Consider the following 13,304-nt stretch of genomic DNA (forward strand, 5'->3'; position numbering starts at 1 on the left):
TAGAATGGTTGGGGGGTGGGAATCAAATTAAAGAGGCTAGGCGTGAGGAGGTTAGTTCACAACAGGGGGATAGGAACCAGTGCAGAGAGACAGAGGGGTGTAAAGTGAGGGTAGAAGCAAAAAGTACAAAGGAGAAAAGTAAAAGTGGCAGGCCGACAAATCCAGGGCAAGCATTAAAAAGGGCCACTTTTCAACATAATTGTATAAGGGCTAAGAGAGTTGTAAAAGAGCGCCTAAAGGCTTTGTGTGTCAATGCAAGGAGCATTCGTAATAAGGTGGATGAATTGAAAGTGCAGATTGTTATTAATGATTATGATATAGTTGGGATCACAGAGACATGGCTCCAGGGTGACCAGGGATGGGAGCTCAACGTTCAGGAATATTCAATATTCAGGAGGGATAGACATGAAGGAAGGGGAGGTGGAGTGGCGTTGCTGGTTAAAGAAGAGATTAACGCAATAGAAAGGAAGGACATAAACCAGGAAGATGTGGAATCGATATGGGTAGAGCTGCGTAACACTAAGGGGCAGAAGACGCTGGTGGGAGTTGTGTACCGTCGGAAATGGTATTAAACAGGAAATTAGAAATGTGTGCAATAAAGGAACAGCAGTTATAATGGGTGACTTCAATCTACATGTAGATTGGGTGAACCAAATTGGTAAAGGTGCTGAGGAAGAGGATTTCTTGGAATGTATGCGGGATGGTTTTTTGAACCTACATGTCGAGGAACCAACTAGAGAGCAGGCTATTCTGGACTGGGTTTTGAGCAATGAGGAAGGGTTAATTAGCAATCTTGTCGTGAGAGGCCCCTTGGGTAAGAGTGACCATAATATGGTGGAATTCTTCATTAAGATGGAGAGTGACATAGTTAATTCAGAAACAAAGGTTCTGAACTTAAAGAGGGGTAACTTTGAAGGTATGAGACGTGAATTAGCTAAGATAGACTGGCAAATGACACTTAAAGGATTGACGGTGGATATGCAATGGCAAGCATTTAAAGGTTGCATGGATGAACTACAACAATTGTTCATCCCAGTTTGGCAAAAGAATAAATCAAGGAAGGTAGTGCACCCGTGGCTGACAAGAGAAATAGGGATAGTATCAATTCCAAAGAAGGAGCATACAAATTAGCCAGAGAAAGTGGCTCACCTGAGGACTGGGAGAAATTCAGAGTTCAGCAGAGGAGGACAAAGGGCTTAATTAGGAAGGGGAAAAAAGATTATGAGAGAAAACTGGCAGGGAACATAAAAACGGACTGTAAAAGCTTTTATAGATATGTAAAAAGGAAAAGACTGGTAAAGACAAATGTAGGTCCCCTGCAGACAGAAACAGGTGAATTGATTATGGGGAGCAAGGACATGGCAGACCAATTGAATAATTACTTTGGTTCTGTCTTCACTAAGGAGGACATAAATAATCTTCCAGAAATAGTAGGGGACAGAGGGTCCAGTGAGATGGAGGAACTGAGCGAAATACATGTTAGTGTAGGGAAGTGGTGTAAGGTAAATTGAAGGGATTGAAGGCGGATAAATCCCCAGGGCCAGATGGTCTGCATCCTAGAGTGCTTAAGGAAGTAGCCCAAGAAATAGTGGATGCATTAGTGATAATTTTTCAAAACTCGTTAGATTCTGGACTAGTTCCTGAGGATTGGAGGGTGGCTAATGTAACTCCACTTTTTAAAAAGGGAAGGAGAGAGAAACCGGGGAATTATAGACCAGTTAGCCTGACGTCGGTGGTGGGGAAACTGCTGGAGTCAGTTATCAAAGATGTGATAACAGCACATTTGGAAAGCAGTGAAATGATCGGACAAAGTCAGCATGGATTTGTGAAAGGAAAATCATGTCTGACGAATCTCATAGAATTTTTTGAGGATGTAACTAGTAGAGTGGATAGGGGAGAACCAGTGGATGTGGTATATTTGGATTTTCAAAAGGCTTTTGACAAGGTCCCACACAGGAGATTAGTGTGCAAACTTAAAGCACATGGTATTGGGGTTAAGGTATTGGTGTGGGTGGAGAATTGGTTAGCAGACAGGAAGCAAAGAGTGGGAATAAACGGGACCTTTTCAGAATGGCAGGCGGTGACTAGTGGGGTACCGCAAGGCTCAGTGCTGGGACCCCAGTTGTTTACAATATATATTAATGACTTGGATGAGGGAATTAAATGCAGCATCTCCAAGTTTGCGGATGACACGAAGCTGGGTGGCAGTGTTAGCTGTGAGGAGGATGCTAAGAGGATGCAGGGTGACTTGGATAGGTTGGGTGAGTGGGCAAATTCATGACAGATGCAATTTAATGTGGATAAATGTGAAGTTATCCACTTTGGTGGCAAAAATAGGAAAACAGATTATTATCTGAATGGTGGCCGATTAGGAAAAGGGGAGGTGCAACGAGACCTGGGTGTCATTATACACCAGTCATTGAAAGTGGGCATGCAGGTACAGCAGGCAGTGAAAAAGGCGAATGGTATGCTGGCATTTATAGCGAGAGGATTCGAGTACAGGTGCAGGGAGGTACTACTGCAGTTGTACAAGGCCTTGGTGAGACCACACCTGGAGTATTGTGTGCAGTTTTGGTCCCCTAATCTGAGGAAAGACATCCTTGCCTTAGAGGGAGTACAAAGAAGGTTCACCAGATTGATTCCTGGGATGGCAGGACTTTCATATGAAGAAAGACTGGATGAACTGGGCTTGTACTCGTTGGAATTTAGAAGATTGAGGGGGGATCTGATTGAAACGTATAAGATCCTAAAGGGATTGGACAGGCTAGATGCAGGAAGATTGTTCCCGATGTTGGGGAAGTCCAGAACGAGGGGCCACAGTTTGAGGATAGAGGGGAAGCCTTTTAGGACTGAGATTAGGAAAAACTTCTTCACACAGAGAGTGGTGAATCTGTGGAATTCTCTGCCACAGGAAACAGTTGAGGCCAGTTCATTGGCTATATTTAAGAGGGAGTTAGATATGGCCCTTGTGGCTACAGGGGTCAGGGGGTATGGAGGGAAGGCTGGGGCGGGGTTCTGAGTTGGATGATCAGCCATGATCATAATAAATGGCGGTGCAGGCTCGAAGGGCCGAATGGCCTACTCCAGCACCTATTTTCTATGTTTCTATGTTTAACAACACTGTGAACCTGTGCAGCAGCTTTGGGTATCCTATAGACATGGACCCCAAGATCTCTCTGATCCTCCACTCTGCCGAGAGTCTTACCATTAATATTATATTTTGCCTTCAAATTTGACCTTCCAACATGACCCACCTCACACTTATCTGGGTTGAAGTCCATCTGCCACTTCTCAGCACACTTCTACATCCTATTGATGTCCCACTGTAATCTCTGATATCCCTCCAGACTATCCACAACACACCAACCTTTGTGTCATCAGCAAACATACTAACTCACCCTTCTATTTCTTTATCCAGGTCATTTATAAAAATCACAAGCAGGAGAGGTCCCAGAACAGATCCCTGCAGAACATCACTGGTCACTGACCTCCATGAAGAATATAAACCATCTACAACCACCCTTTGCCTTCTATGGGTAAGCCAATTCTGGATCCACAAAGCAAGATCTCCTTGGATCCCATGCCTCCTTACTTTCTGAATGAGCCTCACATGGGGAACCTTATCAAATGCCTTGCTGAAATCCATATACACTACATCCACTGCTCTACCTTCATCAATGTGTTTTGTTACATCCTCAAAGAATTCAATCAGGCTCATAAGGCACATCCTGCCCTTGACCAAGAGGGTTAGTACAGGCGGGTAGCGAGGTCAGTACAGGGACATGGAGGGGTTAAGGAGATAGAGGAATCAGTATGAAGGAGGGGGGAACCCAGTGAGGGAGAGTGGTAGAACAGGTGGAGGGTGTTCAGAGGTTCGCAGTACTTGATGACAGGAGGAGGGATTGGTACCATTTGGTGAGTGTGAGCACCTGCTTGAATTTGGGGCAATGGACATCAACCAGACAGACCCTCTGGCCTGCAGTGTTAAACGCTGAGGCTGAGTGCAAACCCTCCCTGCCTGCACACAGTCCGTCAGTCTCCATTCCTGTGTGTAACAGCCTCTTAAACACAGCCACCTCCACTCCAGCCACTCGCAACCCTCAGCACCCACTGTCCTCAGGAAAGTACTTGGCCTGCACATCTTGTCTGGACTTTTGCATCTCACATTAAATGTATGCCCTGTGGGTTTTGACATTTCGGCCCTGGGAGTGGGATTCCGGTGTTAACCCACCACCCACACTTTCAGCCAAGTCATTGACCTCAGCTGCAGCTTAGAAACCGTGTTAACGAAATGTAATCTAATTAAACACTTGCTGACCAGACGATGACAACAAATCATTAAAATGAACCCACAGTGTGGAAAAGCAGGTTTTGTGCCTCAGCTTCTGCCGGAAACCCCTGACAGATCACCCCCGGGGGTCACATTAGACACTGAGAACAGTGGCAGCAACCCCAGGGTCAGGGGGTAGTTATCGCGGCAATATTCACTGCACCGACCCACCCCGGTACCCACGTGCGAGTGAGTACTGGCACTCTCTGCCTTTTCCTGCGACCGTTCCCGAGCCACTTTCGCCGCTTCTTTCACTTCCTGAAACTTCTCGGCAAACTGGAAAATGTGAAGGTGATAACGGTTAACGGTGGTGGGCGGGGGGGTCAGAGGTATTTCACATCCCCTACCGCACCCCACACACTAACACCCTCCCAACCTTTCTCCCCAACACATCCCTCCTGTCTCATCTCACACCCCCTCAAACTGCTCCCCCTCACCCCCTCCGATCTCCCTCACCCCCTCCGATCTCCCTCACCCCCTCCGATCTCCCTCACCCCCTCCGATCACCCTCATCCCCTCCAATCACCCTCATCCCCTCCAATCCCCTCAACCCCTCCATTCACCCACATCCCCTCCAATCCCCCTCACCCCTCCAATCACCCTCATCCCCTCCAGTCCCCCACACACCTCCAAACCCTCTCACCCTCTCCAATCCCCCATGCACCCAGGTAAGCGCTTCCCCTTCCCCAGCCCACCTTGCTGAGCTGCTGTTCGGAGGGGAAGCCGAGACCGAACACGGTGTTGGCCCGGCTGTCAGCCCACTGGCCGAACTTCTGGGAGGTTTTGGTGAAGTTCATGTTTGGGGTGACTGTGCTGTTTATGATCACCTGGGGTGAGAGAAAAACGACATTCATTTCTTTTAAACTGTTTCTCCTTCTCACTGGGCCCTGTGGTCAAACCCTCCCCCCGCTCCCCACCGGCACCCTGCTCCACTGCTCTTGGGGACCCCCTTCATACTATGGTCCCCACCTTCCCCAGCATCCTGCCCCACTAACCCTGGAATTCCCCACTCCCCCTGTGGTCCCCACCACCCAGGCATCCTGCTCCACTGCACCTGGGGTCCCCATTGGGCTCCATTTGCCCCCTTCACTCACTGTCCTTCAGAAACCCACTCCATTTGGGGTCCCCACTCTTCCGACACACTGCTCCACTGTCCCCTGAGTTTATACTTCCCCTGGGGTCCCCAGCTCACCATGGCACCCTGCTGTACTGTCCTTGGGGTCTGTCACACCCAGATGTCCCAACCTCCCCCAGGCATCCTGCTCCACTCCCCTTCTGGTCTGCACATCCCCCCCCACCCCCCAGCACCCTATTACACTGTATTGAATGTCCCATGTTCTCAATATTATATTCAGATCACTGACTAACTGACCCAAGCACTGATCCCTGCCGAACACTCCTACCAGCACTGATCGATCCTTGCCGTCCTCCTAACTACCAGCACTGATCCCTGCCGAACCCTCCTAACTACCAGCACTGATCCCTGCCGAACCCTCCTGACTACCAGCACTGATCCCTGCTGAACCCTCCTAACTACCAGCATTGATCGATCCCTGCCAAACCCTCCTAACTACTCGCACTGATCGATCCCTGCTGAATGCTCCTAACTACCAGCACTGATTCCTGCTGAACCCTCCTAACTACCAGCAGCCAACCAAAAAAAAACTGTTTAATCTGTTTCCATCTGTCAACCAGTTTTCAACTCAAATCCGTATGTACATTACTCCCGGGCACCTTTCATTTTGCACACTGATCTTTTATCTGTTTCTGAAAAACCCACTTCAACAACAACTGGTTCTCCCTTTTATATTTTTCAGTTAAATCGTCAAAAAAAAAACAACAAGAATTCCAATAGATTTTTCAGACATGGCTTTGAATCTTTTTGCCTTTGTCTGTCCCCATTGATACCCTATAGCACATCGTCTATAACTTTGCCCATTCCTGATGCTATTTAAATGAGACTGCAGTTCCCCATTTTCCCTCTTTGTTTTAACTATCAGAGTTTCATTGTTCATGCTTCAATCTGTGGGAAATGTCCCTCTGGAAATATTGGATATTTAGCTCCTAGTCTTGATCACTCTGCAGCTTCATCTCTGTAATGATCCAAAACCTTTGACCCAGGCATAGCAAGATCTCAGGGATATTGCCCAAACTGACCTTGAATCCAATATTTACAAATACGGCGCAAAGCTTCCATTCTGTATACAACTAACTTCACTGTTACTCACGGCATTCCCAGAGTGACCTCACTGGTCTGAAGTCACATCTTACTTTTGGAGTAAGATTTAAATAGCTTCATTGTTCTAGTCCTCTGATACCTGATTCCTACCGTGGAATAATCGGACAATTATGGCCAGTACTTCTGAACCCCTCGCACTAATACCCTCTTGGGGACTTACCTACTTTCACTACACCTTCTGTTGCTCCATTTTTATCCCAATTTCTCAACCATCTCCTGTCACTGAGATTACAGCAGCACCTCTTTGTTAAAGCTGAGTACAAAGTACAAGAGCCTCAGGCACTTGACATGGACGATCTCTTTGGTCCCTCACTGGCCCCACACTTTGCAGTGGTACAGCACTCTTGGCCCAATGTCCATGCCAACCAAGCTGTCTTCCAAAGCCAGTCTTATTCGCTTGCATTCAACCCATTTCCCTCTAATCTTTTCCAATTCATTTACCTATTGATTTGTTTTAAAAATCTTAATAATACTCACCCCTGTCAGGTCGTTCAATATACCCACTACCTTCCAAACATTTGCCCTTCAAGTCCCCTTTAGATTTTAAACCTGGGTTCTCTTTTTTAGATTCCCTGATCCTGGGGAAAGGACTGTGACCTTTCATCTTAACCTCATGATTTTACAGATCACCCTTCACTCCAGGCTATACAGCTCAGCCTATCCAGTCCCACCAATATCCTCATTTATAAGATCATAAGATACAGGAGCAGAATTAGACAATTTGGCCCATCTTCATTTGACCATTTCTTCATGACTGATCCAATTTTCCTCTCAGTCCCAATCTCCTGCCTTCTACTTGTATTCCTTCATGCCCTGACCAATCAAGAATCTATCAACCTCTGCCTTAAATATACATAAAGACTTAGCCTCCACAGCTGCCTGTGGTAACAAATTCCACAGAGTCACCTCTCTCCGGCTAAAGAGAATTCTCCTCATCTCCATTTAAAAGGTGCCCCTTCATTCTGAGGCTGTGTCCCTAGGCCTTTCACCATTTGATAGCTTACCTCTCATTCTTCTGAATTCCAGTAAGTACAACCCCAGAGCCATCAAACGCTCTTCATATGACAAGCCATTCAATCCTGGAATCATTTTCGTGAATCTCCTTTGAACCCTCTCCAGTTTCAGCACATCCTCTCTAAGATAAAGGGCCCAAAACTGCTCTCAATTCTCCAAGTGAGGCCTCACCAGTGCTTTATAAAGTCTCAACATTACATCCTTGCTTTTATATTCTAGTGCTTTTGAAATCAGTGCTCACATTGCATTTGCTTTCCTCACCACAGACTCAACCTGCAAATTAACCTTTAGGGAATCCTGCACGAGGACTCCCAAGTCCCTTTGCACCTCAGGTTTTTGTACTTTCTCTCCATTTAGAAAATAATCAATCCTTTCATTTCTTCTACCAAAGTGCATGACCATACACTTCCCGACATTGTTTTCCATTTGCCACTTCTTTGCCTATTCTCCTAATCTGTCTAAGACTTTCTGTGGCCTCTCCACTTCCTCAAAATGACCTGCTCCTCCACTTATCTTTGTACTGTCTGTAAACTTCGCAACAAAGCCATCAATTCCATCCATCCATATCATTAACATATAATGTAAAAATGAATTTATTCAAGGTAGCAGGGAAAAGCTTTACATTAGCTCACAGTGAAACTATTGGAGAAAATTCTGAGGGACAGGAAAATCAGAACTGATTAGGCAACATGACTTTGTAAGGGAGATATTGTGTCTCACTAATCTGACAGTTTGTTTTGAGGATATACCAGACAGAGTGATTGACTGACACGGACAACCTTTGCATTTGGGTTACGGAAATTTGACCTTACATATTTACAATCACTATCTATAAATTTAAGGTAGGAAATAACACTCACTCTTACAGAGTTTGTGGAATAAAATGTAATTAAATCAAAAAAGGTGAAGTGGCTGGCCCATGTTAATGATTCATCTCCTTGTCCCTCCCCTCTCCATCCCCCATGTTACCAAGATTCATACCCCCTCCATCCTTCATGTTACCAAGGAATTCATCCCCCGTCGCTCCCCCATGTCACCAAGATCCATGCCTCCCCCTCCATCCCCCATGTTATTAAGATTCATCCCCCCTCCATCCCCCATGTTACCAAGGAATTCATCCCCTGGCCCTCCCCCATGTCACCAAGATCCGTCCCTCTCCTCTCCCTCTCCCATGTTATTAAGATTCATCCCCCCTCCATCCCCCATGTTACCAAGATCTGTCTCTCCCCTCTCCATCTCCCATGTTATCAAGATTCATCCCCCCTCCATCCCCCATGTTACCAAGGAATTCATCCCCTGGCCCTCCCCCATGTCACCAAGATCCGTCCTTCTCCTCTCCATTCCCCATGTTACCAAGATTCATCCCCCCTCCATCCCCCATGTTACCAAGATTCATCCCCCCTCCATCCCCCATGTTACCAAGATTCATCCCCCCTCCATCCCCCATGTTACCAAGGAATTCATCTCCCTCCATCCCCCATGTTATTAAGATTCATCCCCCCTCCATCCCCCATGTCACCAAGGAATTCATCTCCCTCCATCCCCCATGTTACCAAGATTCATCCCCCCTCCATCCCCCATGTTCCCAAGATTCATCTCCCCCATTCCACCTGTTTCTATCCATTTCAACCAGACTATCTCAGTCCATACTTTATGTCTATCCACTGGCCATCTCCCCTCTCATCATGCAGGGTCTCAAACCCCAGACGTCATGGTCCTTCTGCCTCCAGTGGGAGCGAAGAGGCTACAGTGAAACATTGGTTTGTCTACAGTCAGGGGCTCAGAACATTTGTAAGAATGTGAAGGGTTTGGAAAAAGCACAGAAGAAATTCACCAAAATGATGAATGCCAAGGACTTCAGTTATATGGACAAATTGAGGAGGCTGAGCTTCATTTTAGATAAAGGAGGAATTCAGTTTATGTAGTTGGAAGAGGTGTTCCTGTATTCCAATCAGTGGGGGTGGAATGAGGGTTTTGTCAGAGTTTTGTCAACAGTTGCTGCCCCACAGATGCAGCCCAACTCTCTAGCAGATCGTTATTTGCTTCAGTTTGTAGCACCTAGAGTCTTTTGTGTCTCTGTAGAATGAAAGTAGACAGTGAGAGAATCAAAAGTGAGATGGTTCTTTCCTCAGGTGAATGCTGGGGCCGGAGAGAGATCGATCGATCGATGTTGTGTTGCAGAGGAGCCGGGTCAGGTTTACAGGGCTGTGGGGGGAGAACGAAGGGGGGGGGGGGTCTGGAGTTGCCATATTCAGACCCCCACCCCGTGATCAGCCAGTATAACTCTAGTCTGCTCCATTTATTCCGAGATTACATCGACAATCTGTAACACCCCCACAAAATCACAGACACTTCAGAAACAGATTCAGTTCACACGTCAGGGTGGAAACCATGGCAACACAGTCAGAATTTCCTCGTTCCCACTTTCAGTAAAAACAGAAACAACTCCTCCTTCACTGACCCACCTGCAATGGGTTCCCCTCACGTCTTTCCCCAGTCCCTCGCCTTCACCCGCCCCCCACACCTTCACCTTCCCATCCTCGCCCTCAATGTCTCACTCCTCAAACTCCATCACCCCGCTGCTTCTGTCTGCCTTCCCACTGCAAAACAACCACTCCAGTAACCAACAGCTCGTCCCCAGCCCATGCTGTTCCTAAACTGCCTTCACCACCCCACCCCCCACCCTGAGTCCTGGCCCCTGACCTTGGCTCCATCCACACTGATGATGCGGTAGCTGTTCCTTGACCCATCGTAGAAATAGGAGACGGTAAGTGGGTGCTTGCTGGCCGGGAGCCAGTTCCTCTTGGTGCTGGGGTCAATCTGGAAGACGTGGGCTTTGCTGGTGAAGATTGGCTGCTCGCTGAAGGAAGGAGAGGGGGGAGAAGGGTAAGGGGTGGGGGTGGGGGAGAGGGTGAAGAGAGAGAGTGTCATTGAGAGAGCCACAGCTGTGACGGACAAGAGGATTCACCGGCACACCGCACCAGTCGCTCTCCCTTTCTCCAAAAGGTCAGGTCTAGGCTCTGAGCCCAAGGAACACGAAGAGACAGACACATTGGATCATTTCTTCTGGGCAGCCAGTGCTCTCTGGAGAAACTTCCGTCTGCAGTGGGACAGTTTTGAATGCAAGATGGTGAGCCAAGTGGGGATCCCTTATATCGAGGATCTGTGATTGGCAGGAAGTGTGTGGGCCACCCTGAGAACTGATGGACATTCACTGCATTGTCCCAGTGTAACCCAGCTTCCCTGCCTGGTCCGCACACTACTTCCCGACCCTCGGGCTAAGCGGGCTGAAGTCACCGTCTGCGCGGATCTAGATCCGTGTCACAGCTCCTCTGGGCTAAAGAAATAACAGGTTTCCAAGCGGAGGAAACATTGACTAGGGGAACTGTTACAGTCTCCCTGGGCTGCTGAGTTTAAACAGATTAACTGTTTCATGGTCAGAGATTGTGAGAGATGATTCCGGCGGTGTGGACGCTCGCCCGCAGGTCTCCAGCGTCACACTGAAAGGAGCAGCGGCAGTTGACATATTCTTTCTGAGTAGTGTTTCCTTGTCCCGATCTGCTTGACCCTATAGGGAGCAGCGGCCACCATTCCTCCAAATGCTTCCCTCATAGCGATGAGCTGGCTGACATGAAACCGGCATGATTTATATCTGAGAGAGTTTATGGCAGTAGGGTTGGCCAAGGGTACAGACAGTTTGCTCCACGGCACAGGAACACAGGCTTAAGGGAGCAGGTGGTCTGTCACTGACAAAATAACAAAATTACACGTTTCACGGTCTGATAGCCGCGATTCAAATGCGCAGCTATTGAAGAAGCTACGGGGAGTCATGGATTCAGCCCAGTATTGTGGGTACATCCCTCCCCACCATTGATAGTATCTGCAGGAGGCACTGCTTCAAAAAACGTCCATCATCAAAGATCCCCACCATTCGGTCATACCAGCTTCTGACATGAGTCACAGAAGCTTGAAGTCAACAGCTACTTCTTTGCCAACCGGAAAAACCCCAATCACAACATCTTACCAACACTGTGATCACTTTGCACTAAAATGGACTTTGTTTTTGTTCAAATTGTTTTTTTTTTGTAGAATTTTGTATAAATGCATAAAATTCTTGCGAGTTCTGCTTATACGATGCTATTGGTGGCTCTGGGCCTGTATTCACTAGAATTCAGAAGAATGAGGGGTGACCTCCATAGAGTGGTGAAAGGTCTTGATAGAGCGGATGTGGAGGGGATGCTTCATATGGGGAGAGTGTACGACTAGAGAACACAGCCTCAGAATAGAGGGGCGTCCTTTTTGAACGGAGATCAGGAGGAATTTCTTTAGCCAGAGAGTGGTGAGTCTGTGGATTTTTTTTTGCCACAGGCCGCTGTGGAGGCCAAGTCTTATGGCAGAGGTTGATAGTTTCTTGATTAGTCAGGACATGAAGGGATTCGGGGAGAAGGCAGGAGACTGGGGCTGAGAGGAAAATTGGATCAGCCATGATGAAATGGTGGCGCAGCCTCGATGGGCCAAATGACCTAATGACCTAATCCTGCTCCAAATTTTATGGTCTTACGGCCTATACGCCGGTAATGTTTCAGCAAGTTTTTCATTGTAGCTGTGCACCAGTGCTTAAATCAACCGGGTTGAGAGCCTCAAGTTCCTGAGTGTGAATATCTTACCAACTGGTTCAACCATGTTGATGTAATGGGCCAAGAGAGCTCACCAGCACCTCCACTCCTCAATAGCCTCTCTGGGTCCAGATGTGCGAACACCACAGACAAGAGAGCTCACAGCCCTACTTCCTCAGGAGGTTAAAGACACCTTCCCCATCAACTCTTACCGATTTGTAAATCAATACAGTACACCATAGAAAGCATCCTATCTGGATGCGTCACGGCCTAGTTGGCAACTGCTCTGTCTGACTCACAGTTCAGCACAACATGGAAACCAGTCTTTGCTTCATGGACTCTGTCTACACTTTGATTTTTTTCGAGGAAAGGAATTCCCCCTCCCCACCACAGATGCTGCCCGACCCGTTGAATTCCTCCTGCAGATTGTTCGCTACTGCCAATCCAAAGAATGTCATTAAATTTAACAAGATCTTTCTCTGATATTTCATTCGGAGTGAGGTTATACAACAAAGGTCAGAGCTTCTGGGGTAGTGGGGAGGATATTCCCTTCCCCATCTCTAGACACAAAGAGTTAATCTGAAGTAGATGCTGTTGAATTGTTTGGAATGTCCTGTGTATGGGGACAATTGATGGAAACGCCGACTGTGAAGCAAGTGGAATTAACGGATCATTAGAGGCCTCGCTTTAAGTAAAAAGCCCACAAGCACAGAGAGCCCAGCCTGTAAAGGCGAGGAATCGATCGATGGCTGGGTCAGAGAAATGACACATCGGTGGTCGATGGGTCAATTGCCGATGATCAGTGAAGGGGCGAGGGAAGAAGTGACACACAATCCTCAGACCCAACCTCAGCCAAGACCGGGATTACGGAAAACATGGAATATCTTGGTCTCCACTCCGACACTTTCGGGTTTCGGGGAGTTCAAACAAACCATGGATTCCCGGGACACGGGGGAGCCCACCCACCGAGCAGTGAACGTGGGGATTTCCCCTTCCCCGAGGAACCGTCTCTCCTCCGACGCCTGCAGTACCTTATCTCCTCTTGGGGGACACACTCATTTGCCTCCCCTTCCCCGTAGAACCCCGACCTCAGCGCCCCTCGCGG

The 13,304-nt window shown here is 47.7% G+C and overlaps 1 protein-coding gene across 3 annotated transcripts in view; it reads right to left on the bottom strand.

Annotated features, from left to right (window-relative positions):
• homer2 (homer scaffold protein 2) overlaps nucleotides 1-13,304 on the bottom strand; it is a 38,545-nt gene that overhangs the window by 23,791 nt on the left and 1,450 nt on the right. For 2 of the 3 annotated variants that reach the window (XM_063066336.1, XM_063066334.1), the window contains exons 2-4: nucleotides 10,287-10,443; nucleotides 5,026-5,157; nucleotides 4,502-4,606 (exon numbers count right to left, since the gene is read on the bottom strand). In XM_063066336.1, the coding sequence (XP_062922406.1) occupies nucleotides 4,502-4,606; nucleotides 5,026-5,157; nucleotides 10,287-10,443 (394 nt within the window). The remainder of the gene's footprint in view (nucleotides 1-4,501; nucleotides 4,607-5,025; nucleotides 5,158-10,286; nucleotides 10,444-13,304) is intronic. The other variant, XM_063066335.1, reaches the window with a different exon arrangement.

Source organism: Mobula hypostoma, chromosome 13 (assembly GCF_963921235.1).
Source record: "Mobula hypostoma chromosome 13, sMobHyp1.1, whole genome shotgun sequence".
NCBI classification, from domain to species: Eukaryota; Metazoa; Chordata; class Chondrichthyes; order Myliobatiformes; family Myliobatidae; genus Mobula; species Mobula hypostoma.